Source organism: Gobio gobio, assembly GCF_949357685.1.
Source record: "Gobio gobio genome assembly, chromosome: 12".
Lineage (NCBI taxonomy): Eukaryota > Metazoa > Chordata > Actinopteri > Cypriniformes > Gobionidae > Gobio > Gobio gobio.
The window spans coordinates 22,841,193-22,860,430 of record NC_137105.1 but is presented as its reverse complement, the minus strand read 5'-3'; the positions used below and the strand labels follow the sequence as shown (position 1 = coordinate 22,860,430).

Below are 19,238 nucleotides of genomic sequence, written 5' to 3'. Positions count from 1 at the left end.
ATTATACACCTTCGACTTACTATCACAGCCCTTTACAACACACAGAACCATGGCTAATCACACAGGTAAATCCACAACACAATTTGTCGGCTGCAAGCCTGAAACTTTCTCTGCAACTACACGAACTTAGTGCCGGTCACATTGAAAGTTACCTAGCTGGGGGCTACTTTCAGGCGCTGCGTAATATCATTGTGCTGCTGCAGCCATGGTACGGCCGCGGAATGAGAAAGTAGTTCCTAGCCATATAGGTGTAGAAAATCGCAACTTTTCATTTTCAGTCGGTCTTAGCACACGATGTAACAGTAGAAGAGTCAAGTTTTAAATAGGAAAAATATTGAAAGTGCTAAGCTATGCTAAAAGTGCTACCGCCAGATACAAAGATCGGCTGAATGGATTCAAAAACGGTAAAACTCAACTATTTAACTCTAGGGGACTTGTAAAATGAGCCTATTTTCAAAAAAAGTGGAGTGTTCCTTTAATTTTATGAAGCAACGAGAATACTTTTTGTGTGCAAAAACAAATAAAATCTAGCCTGTGCCAATCTCCTACGCAGTTTATGTTGTAAAAACAGTGCAGCTCCCACATCATCATCACACAAATGCGTCGTGGTGCTCACGGGAACAGCATCGGCTGCCGTAGAACTCGAGAGCGCTGCACTATTTACAATGTAAACTGCGTAGGAGACTGACACAGACTAGACCGAAATTGTTGAATAAAGTCATTCTTTTTGTTTGTTTTTGCACACCAAAAAGCATTCTCGTCGCTTCATAAAATTAAGGTTGAACCACTGTAGTCACATGTACTATTTTAACAATGTTTTACTACCTTTCTCAACCTTGAAAGTGTTAATTAAATAGCTGTCTATGGAGGGGTCAGAGAGCTCTTGGATTTCATCAAAAATATCTACATTTGTGTTACTAAGATGAACGAAGGTCTTATGGGTTTGGAACAACATGAGGGTGAGTAATTAATGACAGAATTTACATTTTTGGGTGAACTAACACTTTAAGGCAACATATGTATTAAAGTGAGTGGACTCAGGTGTGTATCCGTTGCTCAATTCATATTTAAATGAGACCCTAGCCTACAGTGACGTCGTTAGATGTTATGTTAAGTAACCGTATACTGTACATGAGTAATGCTTGAAGATAATGATTACACAGAGTTGGCAGCAGGGAAGATGTTTGCTTTTGTGACTACATGCTACTCTCTTGTGGCTCGAAGATGTTACTACAAGATGGTCAGTTACAGGATAGTTCACCCATCATTTACTCACCCTCATGCTGTTGCAAACCTGTATAATGCAAACCACAAAAGAAGATATTTTGAAGAATGTTTCAACTGTTTTTTCCATGCAATGAAAGTCAATGGGGACCAAATTGACTTCCATTGTAGAATGTTTTGTGTTCAAAGTTGTAGGATATGCAGCCGGTTTTATAATGATAGGGTTTGAGGATGAGTAAGTGAAGCACCTTCATTTTGGGGTGAACTATCCCTTTAAAGTCAGTTCCATTGAAACCAATGACAATTATTCAACCAAAGTAGATGCATTATAAATCACAGTTTATTCCATGTGCCATTTATTTAAAAATAAATAAATAATTAAATAACCAAACACATAATCACAATGGCACTATGACTGACGATGAATAAAACTAAAAGGGACTGTTTAAATGCACTACACAAGTCACACAAATAACACAAATGCCAGTTTTGCTGATTTAAAATACTCATCACAGTACACCAACCTCAATTTAAGTTTTCAATGAGTATAACTGAAAAAGTGGTGCTTTGACAATTCAAATACAGCACAAAGAAACCATGTCTACCATCAGTGATGTCTTAAAGTTGATCAATCATTCTAAATAAATCATTTTTTGTCATGTCTTAGTGTTTGAAAGAAGACTGGAAACTTTGTCCCATTGCTGTTTTTGTGTCATGTTAGACATTTACAGTGGCATTATCCCATCTTGTTATGAACTGTCCCAGTTTATGTAGTAAGATTGTTAGCAAACTTGGATTACACTCTTTGTTCCGTACACAATATAACCATGACAGTCCTTCAATCAAAACGCTTTTAGAAAAGCACCGGTTGCTCACATTCATTTGATAGATTATTCTGATTGTGTAGATGTCTTGGACGACTTTGCACAAATAGGCACTGTTCACTGTTAACTTGAAAATGAAAAACAACTGGATTTGGTTCAACTGGCTGAGCAATAGTTTAAGTGCTTTTCTTTACAGAGATGTTTGGCAAAAAATATTCTAAGGCACTGAACCCGTTTTGTAGGAAATTCGATTTAGAGAAAAAATCATTTAGACTCTTTGCACAGTCAGTTTTACTCAGGCCACAACCCAAAAATAAACAATAAATAATCTCATATTATTAGCTTAAGCTGGCCTCTAAAAACAAATATTATGATTGCTGTCATTTGTCAGATGTGGCACTTTATAGTGCTATTTGAGTTTCATGCGCATGTGCTTGTCGATTTAATACTTTCTTTGAATATATAATTGATCCAACAGTGTTCAGTCATCCAAGAGTCAGCAACATCATTATACATCAACACTACAATCATCAACACAAAATTATTTTATGTTTTAACACTGACAGAGACTTTTGAGACAGGACAGAAGTGCTGAGTCAGAAAACAAAATTCAATAAAGGAATATTCTGGGTTCAATACAAGTCCTACCCAGTCGACAGCATTTATGGCATTTTGCAATAAACAATTTCAACTTGTCCATGTTTAAAAAAGCAAAAATTGACATCATGGTAAGGCACTTTGAATGAAACTTAAAAGTCATTTTAAAGTTTTAGGGTTTACAGCCTTAAGCCCAATGTGTACTTCAGTTCACATGAGAATGCTTACATACAGCCGAACACATAGCCTTTCTAAGGATACTCCATTTGACAGCGTGCGTGAACACGGTCGACACATGCGCACTAGAAAAGGTTTAGTGAAATGTTGGAGTGTTATGAATCAGTGTGTTAAATCAAGATTTGGATTGCATGTCAAACTGCCAAACTGCTGAAATCACTTGACTTTGGTGCTCCAAACCGCTGATTCATAACGCTCCGAAGCTTCATGAAGCAGTGTTTTGAAATCGTCCATCACTATATAAGTCGTTATTTCGTTTTTTTGGCGCTTTATAATATTAATATTGAACCACTGCACTCACATGAACTGATTTAAATGTCCTGTTCTTCGTGATCCCATTTTTCAAACTTTAGTTAGTGTGTAATGTTGCTGTTAGAGCATAAATAATACCTGTAAAATTATAAAGCTCAAAGTTCAATGTCAAGCGAGATATTTTATTTAACAGAAGTTCCTTTTCAAAGCCTACAGCGAACGGCCGGGTTGGACTACATCCCTGTACTCCCTGCTTTAATGACGTCAATAGAACAGTTTGTTGACTAACCTCCGCCCACAAGAATACGCAAAAAAGGGGGCGTGGTCTTGTTGCTCTCCCACGTGGAGAAGAGGAAGTGTTGCGTTTGTAGAGTGTGTTTGTCGCCATTTCGTCGAGACGCTGTTATTTTCATCCCGGAGTCAAATCACCTTTGTTTGGCCTTCCCAGGGACGCTGTACTTTGAGCGCATGCATCTCCCCGTTATGGTAAGAGGCGTGACCTTTCCGGGCAACGTGCGCTAAGCTGCTGTCGAATCACAACACGGGAACCGCTGGCACAATCAGAACTCGTTACGTATTTCTGAAGGAGGGACTTCATAGAACAAGGAAATCATCAAGCCGTTTTTAGGACAGTGAAAACAGCAGTATACAGATAAGTACATTGTGTGAAAAATACTGTGTTTTTTTACACGCGAAACATGAACACATGTTATATTGCACACTGTAAACACAATCAAAGCTTCAAAAAAACAGGAAAAACGGGACCTTTAAATACGTTTTTAGTACATTAATGGATCTTGAGAGAGGAAATGTCATTGCTGGCTATGTAGGCCTCACTGAGCCATCAGATTTCAACAAAAATATCTTAATTTGTGTCCCGAAGATTAACAAAGGTCTTACGGGTGTGGAACAGCATGAGGGCAAGTAATAAATTACCTTATTTTCATTTTTGGATGAACTTACCCTTTAACCCCACACAAGCGCTAGTCAAAATGTGCGCCTGTCGTTGTCGACTTTGAAACAATGGCCTGGATAGTGGATATAATATAACTTTACACAGAAAAGGTTAGTAAGTAATAACTAAAATCACGTTGACATGTCATTTGTTTACATCTTGTGGCTGTACTATTGAAACAGTGAGTATTTAATTTGTTTTAGGGATCGACCCCATTCACTTCCAAAGTGTCTCCCTCTAACCCAGATTTTTGCTCTTTTGTTTTTAAGTAAAGGAGAGACAGGTGGAAATGTATTTTTGTGGTCATCACAATTATGCCACAAATGCTGTCGATTGAGCTTGAACTTGTACTGAACCTGGAATATTCTTTTACCATACATTGTGTTCACATGAATATTCCAGTCATTCCACAGTCACTGCGTCCACGCTCTCCTGAGACACCTCAGAGTCCAGTGAGTAGCAGGAGCTGCCATTATCCTGAGTGTCCTTGGCTGCCTCCTCTCCTGTGGCTGCGGTAATATCTGGCTGACCCTCGCAGCCATGGAGCAGCTGCCCGCAGAAGCGGCTGTAGCGATGGTATCGCAGTGGCTTGCCCACATGGGCGAACATGTGCTCCTGCAGCTGGCTTTTCTGCGAGAAACGAAGATTGCAGACGGCACATGCCATCTTTCGCTTTCGTGTGAAGGCTCCCAATGGGCTGCCACTCCGCCCGGTCCCGCTGCCTCGCCTGAGTTCCACAGCCAGCTCATCTGCCAGGGCCTGGCTCTGCCGTAGGGCCTCCTCCAGACTACCAGAGTCTATGCGCTCCTTATGAAGCCGCCTCTCCTCCAGGGACGTGTGCTCCCCAGTTTTGTCCTCTGAAGGGCCTTCCATCAGACCGCTAGGCTCGAGGGCACAGGCTGCATGGGTAAAAAGGTGCTCTTGTAGGCCTTCGGGTGACAGACAGCGTTCACCACACCGGGGGCACAAAAGCGCTAGAGGGCCATCTTTGAATAAACCGGCTTGACAGGGGCTCACCTGTGCTGGGGAGAGAGAGCAAGGCTCCTTGTCGCCTTCCTGTTGTTCTTCCTCCTCTACCCGTTCCTGTTTGATCCGTGCCGAAATGTCAGAGTCATCCCCCGAGGCCACAGAGGACGCGGTACGGAAGCTTTGAGGTTGTCGCTCAGACGCAATGCCCTCCAGCCCTACAGCGAGAGCTAAACGACCATGTGCACGATCAGCCCTGGTGCTGGAGCAGCTGTCCTCAGGGTCCCGTGAACCACCAGCCTTCAGTCCCGAGTTTTCTTTACTTGCCAGCTGCGAAGAGATTTGAATGCCATACAGATTGGACATACGGATGGCGTCAGAGGATGCATCGGGGCCACCCTCGCCTGTTTTACGGCAGAGCTGGTACGCATGAAGGAACTTGATGCCTTCCTGAAGTCTGCCCTGGTCTACAGGTTGTTTGGGACCCATGCCTGTGTACATGATGTGTAACAGGTAGCTGAAGACATCTGGTTGAATATCTGTGGGCTGGATCTTGATGCACTCACTGAAAAAAGCCGGACAGTCAAAAACACAATTAGCAATTTATTAATTTCCTTTCAATTGTGTTTAACATTAGGTCTATATTTAATACTATTAGTAATATGCAACAACTTTAAAAGTTTATCAATCAAGCTATTTTGATTTCCTCCACATTCTTATTTGAATATCAGACTATGTAAGCAAGATGTGACCCTTCAATTATGTTTGAACACTTCAAGATCATTTAAACAGGTGGTAATTTCAAAAGCTTTAGTTAACCTGGACTGGTGGATAAAGATCATTTTGAAGTAGTTTGAGAAGGCAGCGAGGACTGCACGATGAGCCTTGAAGTATACATTGCCAATGGCAACAGTGCAGTCACACAGAAAGCCAAACTCCCTTTGGACGTTCAGCTGCTGCAGGAGGAACAGACTATGACCAGACACGTCCATCTCCACCTGTTACATAGAGCATACATAGGTAGAAGACAAATTTCAACCACATAAATTCCTATGCATAACCTGAAAAGCCTACTGTCCTGCATGGTATGCTGGTATAATGGCTTTTACCTATATTAATCAGTGTAGGGTAACACTTTACAACAAGGTTCAATGGCTAACATTAGTTAACTACATTAGTTAAAGGATTTGCTCACTTTTAAATAAACTTTTACTGATAATTTACTCACCCCATGTCATCCAAGATGTCCATGTCTTTCTTTCTTCAGTCGAAAAGAAATTAAGGTTTTTGATGAAAACATTCCTGGATTTTTCTCCATATAATGGACTTCAATGGGCCCCAAATGGTTCAAGGTCCAAATGACAGTTTCAGTGCAGCTTCAAAGGGCTTAAAATGATACCAGACGATGAATAAGGGTCTTATCTAGCGAAACGATTGGTCAGTTAAAAAAAGGTGTATGTTTTATAAGCACAAATGCTCGCCTTGCACTGTTCTGTGATGCACGTTTGTGATGTCACAAGCATTGGGCATACAAAGATCTAACGAGACGTGGTGGTGCACATGTGGCAAATGCCAACCATTACCAACAGAGGAAGCATCTCAATGCTGTCACGACTGGCCCATTTCAATCCCGCCATTAGAATCAGTCATTGAGTAAGCTGGTGATACCCTGTTTCCCTGCTGCATTACCGAACAAAATGGATTTCCACCGTTACTGAGCAACAGTGTTTTAGAGGTGTTTTTTAGTTTGCCCAAAATTAACTGAAGACGCCGTCCGAGGCCCCAAGCCCCACCCTTTTTAACGTAATTGCGTATTACGTGACGTCACGAACGTGCATCACAGAACAGAGCAAGGCGAGCATTTGTGCTTATAAAACGTAAAGTTTTTATTTTTATTTTTAATGACCGATCGTTTCACTAGATAAGACCCTTATTCATCGTCTGGTATCGTTTGAAGCTGCACTGAAACTGTCATTTGGACCTTGAACCGTTTGGGGCCCATTGAAGTCCATTATATGGAGAAAAATCCTGGAATGTTTTCATCAAAAACCTTAATTTCTTTTCGACTGAAGAAAGAAAGACATGGACATCTTGGATGAAATGGGGGTGAGTAAATGATCAGCAAAAGTTTCTTTAAAAGTGAGCTAATCCTTTAACATGAACTAATAATGAACTGCACTTATAAAGCATTTATTTATCTTTGTTAATGTTAATTTCAATATTTACTGATGCATTATTAAAATCTTAGTTAATGAACTGTGAACTAACATGAACAAACCATTAACAGCTGTATTTTTATTAACTAACATTAACAAAGATTAGCCTAACTAATGCTGAACAGAGGTGTTGCTCATGGTTAGCTCATGTTAACTAATGCATTAACTAATGTTAACAACCTTATTGTAAAGTGTTACCCAGTGGGGTTTATTTAGTCAACATTTCTAGCTACATACATTTTTGTATATTTTGTATTTACTGAGTTATTTAAAAAAAAAAAAAAAAACTCTTCTATAATGAACATCTTTTACATCTCGTTTCTGTCTCATGTCTTTTTAAAAAAAAAAATTCAATGCCACATATTTTGAATTTTTATGAAAATGTGTTTTTTTCAGGTCAAATACAGCAACCTTAAGATTTTTTTATATTAATGAATATTATTTAAAAAAAAATACATATATTATATATATTTTCAAAAACATGACAAAATATTATTAAAAATTAATTGAAAAATACATAAATTATATGTATATTTAAATTTTAAAAAAAATCTAAATGCATGGCTGCAACAGGAATAAAAAGATTACATGTGTAAGGACTGAGCACATACTTTTAAACTATATTTCCCTTGTCTATATTTTTGTCTCGCAGTATAACATGATAGACCAGTGCCAGAACCAACCAATGAAGAGTATCCCAGAAGAGCCTGAGTTTACTGAGCAACTGGCGACATCTATCGTTCAACATGGCCATAGCCTATGACTTGAACACATTTTGAGACATACCAGATGTTTACATCTGGATAGGATTGGCATTTCTTTACATTGAAACGTGTGTAAATTACGTGCTTACATTATTTATAGGTATTATTGGGGGATTTTATAGGAATAATTTTCTTCCGAACTGAACGTTCTTCTGAATATAGGCTATAACTTAATCGAAGAATGTCATGGATTATTGTATCAATTATAGCCTACTTAATAGGCTACCTACGGAGAAACAGCGACGACTGGTTTGTAGGCTATGTAATGGTTACAGTGCAACATTTTAACATCTTTGCATGCACACCTGACCAGACAATACCTGACAGCGATTCTTAAATTCATTACACAAAAGGACATTTACAAACAGCAAACGTCGCATAGGATGGATAACACACAAATAATCGTGTAGGAGCTATTTAGTTCATGCTTCTGTAATATGCATGGTCTGACTCCCAGCAGATTTGTCCGCGACAGAATCATAATTTTTAACACGTCTAATCCACACCGATCAAGTGTTGTCGAAGAAAAGGTGTGCGTTTTCATGCACCTTGGCCAACAAAACATGCATGTACCAAAGCACAGACATAATGCATTCACACGGTGCCCAAAAATGCAATCTTACCAACTATATGAGAGAAACGGTTAATAATTTCGTGTTTGTTGCAGCAGGAAAATTCTCTTATGGTCTCGCGGTTCTTCATGCGATTGACGGCTTAGCTTGTTATCCGTCACGTGACCGTACTGTAGGCTACATTAGCTGATCCAGGCGCTGAAAACATACAAAGCAGACGCTTTGCTTATATGCTCGTTCGTTGCGTTTTTGTTCTTTTATATCGAAAGATCACTCAGGCGCAGTAAAACTAGACAATAGTCGATCTAGTGTGGGATAGGACTACTCGCTAAATGAAAATGCTCATGAACATTTGAGAACTTGCATGGACGAAATAGCGACGCCAGTTTTGCAAAAGAGTCTGACAGACCATCTGAGGCGCTCATGAAATTGTTTTAGTTTTACACACATACATAGGGACACTTCTAGCCTACTTGAAATATGGTATGGCTTTAAATGTGTAAAAACATGATGTAGCTAGCCTATAACACATCGTAGCCTATTATACATTTAAAGTTATCTAGCAGTCAATTGATTTTGAATGTAGCCTATAAACATATTTGTATTATTGTTTTTTTATTATTATTATTATTCATTTTAGAGAATTATATAAAACTTACATGTGTAGCCTAATATAAAACTTATGACACAGAAAGCTATGTGATGTAGCAATAATAATAATAATAAAAAAGAATCAAATAATTTTTGATTAAAAACAAAACAAAAAGTCTTTATTTTACAGATCGTCACTTCTCATTACAATCATAATCAGAATTTTAGAAATTCAGTTCCCCAAAATGCTTGCCATTTTATTACATTTGTATTATTCATAGGCTATAAAAATTACATTATATAAAACTACTAACAAATTTAATCGTGCTGGAAAAAGTGCCAAATATAAGCTATATTACATAATTATTTCTATTTCGTTTTCAACACTAATGGTACCGCATTTGTCCTGAAGAGCATATTTTCATAGCTACATGGTTTGGTTGCATTTTCACTGTGCTGCGCGTGCTGGGGCGGGCTGGATTTGCGTGAGCGGGGCCGGATCTCAGTGCGGTGATAGAGCTCGCAGAGCGGCTGTGCGGAAGTTCTTTCATCCGCGCTGCACAGAAGGGGCTTCGCCCTCGAGATTAGCTATTCTCGTCCCAAGTTTTCGCTTGGACGAAGGCAAAAGAGGTGGAACTTCTTCGCTCTGTGTTTTAACTCGAATTCTGTCGTTCGCTACAAGTTAGCGCCCATTACCGTCGGTGAGTATTTTCCGTGTGTTTTGCGTGTAAACACGAGCTGCAGTAATGTGAAGCTCATAGCGTATGTGCGGGAAGCTGCGCGGGGGTGGCACTGCATGCTTGCGTGAGAGATCTCCCTACGACAGTGGTCAGATATGTTCTGTTGCGCTGTCTCTTGAGTAACAGATCCTTTTAAAACTTGATGTTGTCACTATGGGCACGCGTATGGTCTGATCTTTAGTGTGTTGTCCAAGTAGTTTGATTTTACTTTTAAGTGCGGTGTATGATTGACAGCCACAACGCCCGCATGATTCTGTCTCTGAAATAGGCCAATGAGAACGCGGGGGCGGGATATAAACCTCTCTGTTGACTTTATGATGGAGCTGAACGACGGAAACGAGCTAAATTTGAAGCTAATCATACTGTAGATTCCATTCATTATTATAACCAGATCAATTGAGTTTATTGCACCTTTTAAGGATTTTTTACCTGATGAATTGCTCATTTAGTTACAATACAGTGCACTATATCTGTTTACTTTAGTTTTACATCTAGGTGTGAGTGACTAAGGTCGACTAGCTGTTCAATACTGACTAGGTATCTAGTTGATTAGAGAGTTTGACTATGTTATCTATTTTTATCTTATACACATTACTGTCCAAAAGTTTGGGGTCAGTACTAAATCAGCATACTAGAATGATTTCTGTAGGATCATGTGACACTAAAGACTGGACTAATGATGCTGAAAAAAAAATCCAGCTTTGCCATCACAGTAATAAATTACATTTTAAAATGTATTCAAATATAAACAATTATCTTAAATTGCAATAATATTTCATAATTTTACTGTTTTACTCTATTTTTGATCAAATAAATGCAGCCTTGATTAGCAAGAGACTTCTTTCCAAACCATGGAAATACTATCATATTTGCATAATATAACCCACTCATAGAAGTTGTTTTTTTATTATTCATAGGCGTAAAAATAGTTCAACTTTTAAAAACGTATCTAGAGGCACCTGCACTGGGTTTAATTTCAAAAGTATGTGTTGAACATCCACAGTTTGTTTGCAATACATTATGCATGCATTTTCTGTAAAGCTACTTTGAAACGATATCTATTGTGAAAAGCACTATACAAATACATGTGAATTGAATAATCATGGTCATGGCCAAAGGGCACCTGTGAGAAAGAAGATTCCTCAAACTTGGGTCTTACTATGTTTTTCTTTATGATTTTTCTCAGGGTAATGGCAAGGCCAAGCCACAGTGAGCATGTCCTGCAGCAGCTCAACAACCAAAGGGAGTGGGGTTTCCTCTGTGACTGCTGCATTGCCATAGGGGACACTTATTTCAGGGCCCACAAGGCCGTGCTGGCAGCCTGCAGCTCTTACTTCAGAATGATGTTCATCCGGGATCAGCAGGGGAGTGCACGGTTTGATCTCAGCAACATGCAGATCAGCGCAGAGTGCTTCGATCTCATCCTGCAGCTCATGTACCTTGGCCGAATTGTTGTGGATCACTATGAGTTTGAGGAGCTAAAATCATCTATGACCTACCTACAAATGTACTACATCCCAGACTCACTCGAGGACCTCCGAGACATTCGAACGTCCAATCTGACTCCCTCGTCATCTGCGTCGTCCTCTTCATCGTCCAGTTCCTCGTCCTCATCCAGTGTGGTTGGAGGCAAGATGATGTTTGGCGTTCGAATGTTTGAGCAGCAGCGGCCGAGCCCTTCTGAGAATGAACGTACAGCAAAAGCCTCAACCACAACTGCTCGTCAAACCATTAACATCTCAACTGTCAGGCCTGCTGAAGATGTGGTCATACCACACCCTCCGCCACACTCCGTTGAAACTGTTGTAGACCAGCCATGTGACTTGAGGAAGAGAACTTCAGGCCGAAGCTCTGCCATGAAAGAACGTCCTCGGTTTGGACGCACATACACATGCGACGATTGTGGCTTTGTGTTCAGCTGTGAAAAGCTGCTCATCGAACACATCCTCACATGCACCAATCGCAAAGCTTTCCAGACGCCCAAAGTCGGCAAAGAGGGTTACGGTGATACTGGCAAAGCCGAGAGTTCGAACTCCGAGGGTACAGATGAACACAGAGCAGTTTGCAAGGGTGAAGAGGACTGGCCAGACCACAAGTCGGATGCAGAGACCGTGATCAGGTCCGTCGCCACTGGCATGGACAGCGAAGCTGCCTTCTCCAGGAATATAACCATTAAAATGGAACGAGACAATGATTCCGAGAGCGATTTGGAAACTATAAAAGTCGTGAAGGTAGGGAACCATAACGTAGGGAGCTGCAAAGTTCGTACCAGGGCATACAAAGACAATCTTGCTGACCAGATAAAGTTTGACAGCGAGGAAGAGGCTGGAGTATCCGCCATGGATGCTCTGGAGGGCCAGAGCACAGGGTTAGAGACGGAACCAAAGGTGCACCGGATCAAAGAGGAAAAGCAAGATGGTGCGTGCATTCCATGCGAGTTGTGCGGAGCCCTGTTGACGGAGGAGGATCAGTCTGCTCATTACATCGCCAGCCACATGGGACATATCTGCGCCTGTGGAAGGTGCGGCCAAGTGCTCATTAAAGGCAGGCAGCTGCAGGAGCACGCAGAGCGCTGTGGTGAACCCCAAGGGGCCGAGACGGACTCCCCAGGTGAGGAGTCGCTTCTACTTGAAGATGCCGAGGCTATGGAAGAAAACTTGCTGGAAGGAGCCGACCTGGGCTTTCGCTGTCCACTCTGTGGGCTGATATTTGAAAGTGAAAGTCTTGCGGTGGAGCATACGTTGTCTTGTCCAGAACAGGAGCCCTTCCGGCCTGTCCTGTTGGAAGACAGTGGCGAGCCAGACCATCGGCGCAAGCATTTCTGTGCAATTTGCGGCAAAGGCTTTTACCAAAGGTGTCACCTACGGGAGCACTACACTGTGCACACCAAGGAAAAGCAGTTCACCTGTCAGACCTGCGGGAAACAGTTTCTGCGCGAACGACAGCTGCGGTTGCACACTGACATGCACAAAGGGATGGCGCGGTACGTCTGCCCTGTGTGCGATCAAGGTACGTTCCTTAAACACGATCACGTGCGACACATGATCTCTCACCTATCTGCCGGAGAGACTATCTGCCAGGTGTGTTTCCAGATTTTCCCCAGTGGCGAGCATCTGGAGAAGCACATGGATGTGCATCTGTACATCTGCGGCGTTTGCGGAGAGAAGTTCCGCCTCCGGAAAGACATGCGGAGCCACTACAACTCCAAGCACACCAAGAGACAATGAGAGGCCTCTCTCTGCAACCTTTGAATCTTTGAAATAAGCCATACTGTAAATGTGAGAAAAAATCTATGCACTTAGACACCAATTGTAACCTTTACAACTGCACTTTCTATGTGTATGCAAATTCTGGATGTGTTGCTCAATGTTTTTTGGTGGGATATAGTGCCTCAAGCTTTTGTTTTCATTTTACTAAATCACACTAGCAGTGGTGTTTCAGTTGAAAATGCTAAATAGGTTTATAGATATGAAACTGGCCCATGGCTAATAGTTTCACATCCAATAAATAATATCTTTTCTTGAAGCTTTAATGATGGTGCACATTGGCTTGTTAAAGTTTATTTAACATAATTTCGTCAAAGGGGTCATTTGTTTGTTATTGGTGGTGCTCTTTTTTTTAGTGAACACAGAGATTCAAGCACATACTGCTACCATTTCATCATTATTTCAAGTAGCTCGGGTGTCATTAATAGTATAGACAAATTATAATTCTGTCATCATTTACTCACCCTCATGTCATTCCAAACCTATGTGACTTTCTTTTGACTTCTGTGGCATCACAAAAAAAGATATTTTGAAAAAGGTTACAGACGGCTTTTGACAGCAGGGTCTAATCTTATTTTGGACTGCAGTCCAATGGTCTTGTCTATGGTCTACAGGTTTGGAATAACACAAGGGTGAGTAAATGATGACAGAATTTTCACATTAGGCCAACTATCCCCTTAAACCAAATAGATGATAAAGGAGAATAGATTGCTAATATTATGCGGCCACTTTTCTTTCCTTGCACCAGAACACTAAAAATATGTAAAAAGCAAAGAAAAAACACTCTTGTTGATGCCTTTCTGCTAGTTGTACATGCTTGACCGTCACTCATACAAAACCCAGGAATCTATGCAAACTGTTGTAAATTCAACCCTAATTTATTGTGCATTCACAGAGTTTCATTGAGTAAAACAACATTTATCGTGTGTAGTTATTTCAGTATCCCAAAGATATTCATGTAATATTCATATATCAACAGATTTATAAAATCTCTCAGTTTCTAATAAGGACTATTGTTCAGAGCAATCAAGCTATGTGATTTTGTTTAGGGTCCAGCTAAAGCTTAAATCGGCTTATAAGAGGTCTTAACATTTCAAATATTTCACACCTTGTAGAATTATTGTGGCTTGATGTGAACTATGTGGAAATGCCATATAATGCTTGCACGGGTGTAGGGTAAATTATTAAGTTTGTATTAAGCACTTCTGCAATCGTTATCTTGTCTGAAATAACCAGGATGGTTTATTTTTGGTTTTGTGTTTTTAAAGTTTAATTATATTCTGTTCATACAGGCCAGAGATTAGATTTTTGGAGCTGTGATCAATGAGAACCATCAACTTGGCCATGAGATCATAAAGATTAATCTAGGCGCAAAAAAACGATTGGTTTATGAGCAGGCAGTCTGGCTAAACATTGGACAGTTGGTGCTCCATGCTTCTGTTTGAACTAAGTTGCCACATTCAAGTAAACTGGCCTATTCAGGCTAAGGTAACTTAATGACTTAATGTATTGATTGTGTAAAAGTATATCAAGACTGTGTTACAGTGGGGTCTATGCAGCTCACATCTATTCTTCATCAGTAGTCACATTTGATATGAAACAAATAGGGTATGAGGACCAAAGTAATATTAATTTACAGACAAAAAACCCAAAAAATTGGGTTGTGTTGTGATCTAAACCTAGTGAACAAAATGTGGTAGAAATATTGCAAGGAATATATGCAAATACTGGTTTTTGTTCATATTTTAAAAATTTCCTTTAGTGTTTCATACGTTCTTGGATTTTAAAAAGATGGATTGAAATAAAAGTTTGAAAATTGGTGATTTGTGTGATGTATTTGACTTGAAATTCTAGCAAACAGGAATGCAAAACACATGATAGTATAGGATTGATGTATCATATTAAGTTTTTTTTGTAGTCAGACTACAGGCTTACTGCTGACTGCTGTATTATCATAGCCTTCTGACTGTTGGATAATGGCAGTGTAATATTTGCCATGCAAATGATCACTCCAAGCCCATCCAGGATATTTCATCCCTTTATTTAACCAACCATATCAAACACAATAACTTGCATAGATGAATCCTCTACCAAACATATAATAGTTTAAAAAATAAATAAGTGCATTAAGAAAGTAGTTGGGAAAGATTTCCCTTTATATTATGTATTTATCATGTCAAGATTTATAACATGATACTACTGCTTTCTTTATATAAAGGGTTCGACTTGTTTACATATGCAAGCTTCATTTGTTAAGCTTAACATACAAGATCAACATGCATTTCAGATGACATGTCACTTTTCTGCATTGTGTGTGAAAATGGCTTGCTTTGCTGATTTCTTTTGGCTGCATTGTCATGTCAAGTGCTTTGGCAATGAAATGTTTTATTGCTCGTGCAGTAGCTGCATTTATATACCAATCATCCTACCTGTGCCCTCAAGAAGTGTTTCCAAAATAAAAGTAGAAAGCCAAACTCTTATTTTGAAATTAAGGTGCAAAGTTGGAACAAAGGAGTGATCTGTGTAGGTCTGTAGGCAAATAAAAACATAGTGAACTAATCAAACACATGATTGAACAAATTGAACCTACATTAACAGTGTTTGTTTGTTTCCATGTATTGATTAGATTAGATCTTTATTGTCATTGCAAATGTTTATTCAACGAAATTATGTTGGAGCAATCTGATTTGCAGCATAAAAATAAAAATAAATCATCACTAACCTCTAGATGGTGACATTTCTGTCATAATATTTGGCGTGTAATTCTAGAGGTGCATTTTAGACATAATACCACTATCTACAGGTTAGGTTTAGGTGAGATGATCATAAGGATTTATACAGATTAATTACAGTCTTTTTTGTCTAGAGATGGTTTCCAAAACCACAAGCTCATTGGCTTCATAGGCAGGCAAGCTGGAACATGTAGCATTAAAAGGCTTTTAAATGATCTTTTAAAATCATTTTTTTGGATTGTATGACTAAATGTCATTAGGCCACTTCAATGCTGAACTCTAAATATCAGCACAAAATCATCCCTCCCATATCCTGTATTTTGCTATAATTATCTGTGTAAAATGCCCAAACAGGCCCTATCTGAGGCTCTCAAATGAGTTTATGTCTGGTTAAAAGACTTTTAATGCCTACATGTTCCCCTAACAGCTTGACTGCCTTTGCAGCCAATAAGCTTGTGGTTTTGGAAACCATCTCTAGATGCCTTGTGGTGCTCACTGTGACGCATACAAACTCTGTATTTGTCCAACAAAATTAGTTTAGCATGGAAAGGAACTTTTCGTTCTCTTTGGGGAAATACCTGACTAAGATGGCAGAACGTGTTTAATAAAAAGACCCTTGATTAGAGATGAGAAATCCATCTATTGTCAGACAAAACAAATTTTAAAGATTCATAGTATATTTCCATTCATATTTCATGTAAAAAAAAAAAAAAATGTTATGTAAAATGTGTTACTTTTCTATTAACTATTTTTTTATTATTATAGGCTTACTTTGCAATTCTTAATTTAGAGACATTTTTGGCAAGTGAACCTAATGTACTTTGTCCCTGTTACAGGGGACAGCTTGTATTTCTTCTGCATGTTTGTTTACTGGAAGCACAAAGCATGCTGCCTGCTCTTGTTTATGTGTTTTCATTATATTCTTTTATTATCCACTTGGTGGCACTGTTTCATTCTTATCTATGCGTTTGCAACTTCTATACCACATTATGAACAGGTTATGTACTCAAGCCTCATGCGTGCATTTAAGAAGCTTGTTGTGTCTGCTTGGTTGACAAAATTCAGTCTAGTACTAAATAAGTAATAGATTACAAGGCTTGGATATGTGTTCGCAGATTACATTATGCAGGGTTGCCAGCTTTTAAGTTCAGGCTGGAGTGAGATTTTTTTGGGGGGTAATCATTTTAAATTGAAATAAAAATGTAAAGAGTGTACAAATACTATAAAATCGTGAATATAAATAATTGGGAATCATGTGTTTAAAAAAAACATAACGTTTATGTTGTTTCCTTATAAAGGTCCACGTCAAGTTTTTCGCCAGGTGTCTTTTTTTATTATACGATGCCATTGCGTTGCTGTCTTGCCGCCAGCCAATCGCTGCATTGCTGATTGTGGTTTCGAGTATCAATACATCTGCCCTCTTCAGGGAACACAGGAACTCGCAGTTATCTCAGATAATTTAATCCAGATATTTTAATCCAATCCGCAAATTCGTTTGAAGAACCAGATTAGCCAGAGATCCGTTATCACGATTAGAAGATCTGGGATCAGTCAAAACATCTCAGATGTATTAAGCGACGTACGAAGAACGGACCCCAGGTCATGCTGGAGGATGTTGCACTTGGCATAACATTCCCCACGGCATCTCCAGAATATTTCATGTCTGTCATGTGCTCAGTGTGAACCTGCTCTCATCTGTGAAGAGAACCGGGCGGCAAGGGCAGATTTGCCAATTCTGGTGTTCGCTGACAAATGCCAATCGTGCTGCATGGTACTGAGCTGTGAGCACAGGTCGCAAAAGAGAACATTCTGATGCTGGGTTGTTGCCCTTCTACGTCTAATGAAAAAGTCTCCTGGTATCTCCTCCATGCTCTTGAAACTCTGCTGGGAGACACACCAAACCTCCTTGTGATGGCAAGTATGGATGTGCCATCCTGGAGGAACTGGAATGCCTGTGCAACCTGATTGGGTTGCAGGCACTGCCTCATGGTACAGACAGTGACAGGGACCCTAACAAAACCCAAAACTAAAGACAAATCAGTCAGGAAGAATAAGGAGAGAAAAATTGTCTGTGGTCACCACCTGCGCTCCGCAATGTGATTTGATTCTTGTGCAGGCCAATGTGCAAAAACAGAAACTGAGACTTTCTTGCTGTCTCATGGAACACCAGTTGTCAATGGTGACAAGCAGTTTAGCAGATGGTCTTGATTCAGTGTACTGGTTGTAGGGCCATATCATAAGGATGTGGAGACTACTGGCAGTTACAAATCCAAGGTCCTTCCTGTTTTCTATGCCTTCACTGGCTGTGACACAGTATCTGCATTTGCAACCAGGGGCAAGAAGATAGCATGGAATACCTGGAATGCAGATGACATGACAACAGAGGACAAATCCCCCGAACCAAGGATGTACTGGTGCAGCACTTCAAAAGAGCAGTGTACCAAGGAGAACACTGTTGAGGGAAAGCACTTGAGGTGGCAACAGACTGGGGTTGGTCGGACCCAAGCATTTGAAGACCATTGTGGTCAACTCTTCCACAGCCAAGCCGGACCATCCTTGCGCTTTTAAACTGTGGCTGCAGAAAAGGCTGCCGGTCGACACTGCAAATGTAAAAAATAAAAACAAAATAAAACTCCTTAAAGGACACTGAATAATAGGTTAAACAACAGCAACAACAAAACAATCAACAGGTTTCTGAAATAGATTTTTTTGAAGTAAATCTTTGTTTGACATTCTTTTTAAGCTATGTTGCTAAGGTCATATTGAATATTCTACTCTTTACAGTCAATGCATTATCAGGGTTAATGAGCAAAAGGATTATAAGCTTTTTGCATGTTACACAACATGCATGCAACAAAGTCTAGGTTCTCAAATCCTGTGATTTCCTTCTCACGTTACTGAATTCACCATTAACTATTCACCTGAACAGTTTATTATGTTTTATATGGTATCATTGTAATACTTTACCATCAAAACATAGGGGTAGACATTCACTTTTCTGTGTTATGATTCAGGAGATATGATACAAAATACATAATTTGGTAATGGCGGAAAATAAAATGGTCGCCATTGCAACCACGAGGCATTTTTATGATGGCTCCATTTCTGAAAAGGTTCAGGGTCCCAAACTGTACAAGTGTACCAAGTTTCATGCTTTTATGAAAAAGTAAACATATCACCTCAGATTTTGCACATATCATCTGGACTAAGTACTGTTAACATTTTTCCATAGTATTAAGCATTAAATATTTGAATACAAAAATAACAGATAATATTTTACTCTAAGTTTCAAATTTTACTGT

General features: G+C 39.6%; 3 protein-coding genes across 3 annotated transcripts in view; 2 read left to right on the top strand and 1 right to left on the bottom strand.

Moving 5' to 3' along the window:
• Nucleotides 1-11,176, top strand: part of mthfd1a (methylenetetrahydrofolate dehydrogenase (NADP+ dependent) 1a, methenyltetrahydrofolate cyclohydrolase, formyltetrahydrofolate synthetase) — a 51,379-nt gene extending 40,203 nt beyond the window's left edge. Inside the window, exon 27 of the mRNA XM_079831463.1 lies at nucleotides 11,125-11,176. Within this exon, the coding sequence (XP_079687589.1) occupies nucleotides 11,125-11,151 (27 nt within the window). The 3' untranslated portion in view covers nucleotides 11,152-11,176. The remainder of the gene's footprint in view (nucleotides 1-11,124) is intronic.
• Nucleotides 1,548-8,749, bottom strand: zbtb25 (zinc finger and BTB domain containing 25). The gene is made up of 3 exons (XM_079831466.1): nucleotides 8,659-8,749; nucleotides 5,875-6,053; nucleotides 1,548-5,620 (listed from the first exon to the last, which is right to left on the bottom strand). The coding sequence occupies exons 2-3, from the start codon at nucleotides 6,045-6,047 to the stop codon at nucleotides 4,492-4,494; spliced, it is 1,302 nt and encodes a 433-aa protein (XP_079687592.1). The 5' UTR covers nucleotides 6,048-6,053; nucleotides 8,659-8,749; the 3' UTR covers nucleotides 1,548-4,491.
• Nucleotides 11,111-15,024, top strand: zbtb1 (zinc finger and BTB domain containing 1; the record flags this gene model as incomplete). Its single annotated transcript, XM_079831465.1, has 2 exons — nucleotides 11,111-13,631; nucleotides 13,842-15,024. The coding sequence occupies one exon, from the start codon at nucleotides 11,111-11,113 to the stop codon at nucleotides 13,163-13,165; it is 2,055 nt and encodes a 684-aa protein (XP_079687591.1). The 3' UTR covers nucleotides 13,166-13,631; nucleotides 13,842-15,024.
• Nucleotides 15,025-19,238: the final 4,214 nt, after the last annotated feature.

Bases quoted from the DNA above. Each gene is read 5' to 3' on its own strand.
- zbtb25 (XM_079831466.1), bottom strand. From the start codon at position 6,047: ATGGACGTGTCTGGTCATAGTCTGTTCCTCCTGCAGCAGCTGAACGTC. The intron at 5,621-5,874 runs GTTAACTAAAGC...GGCTTTTTTCAG, and splicing joins ATCTTTATCCACCAGTCCAG to TGAGTGCATCAAGATCCAGC.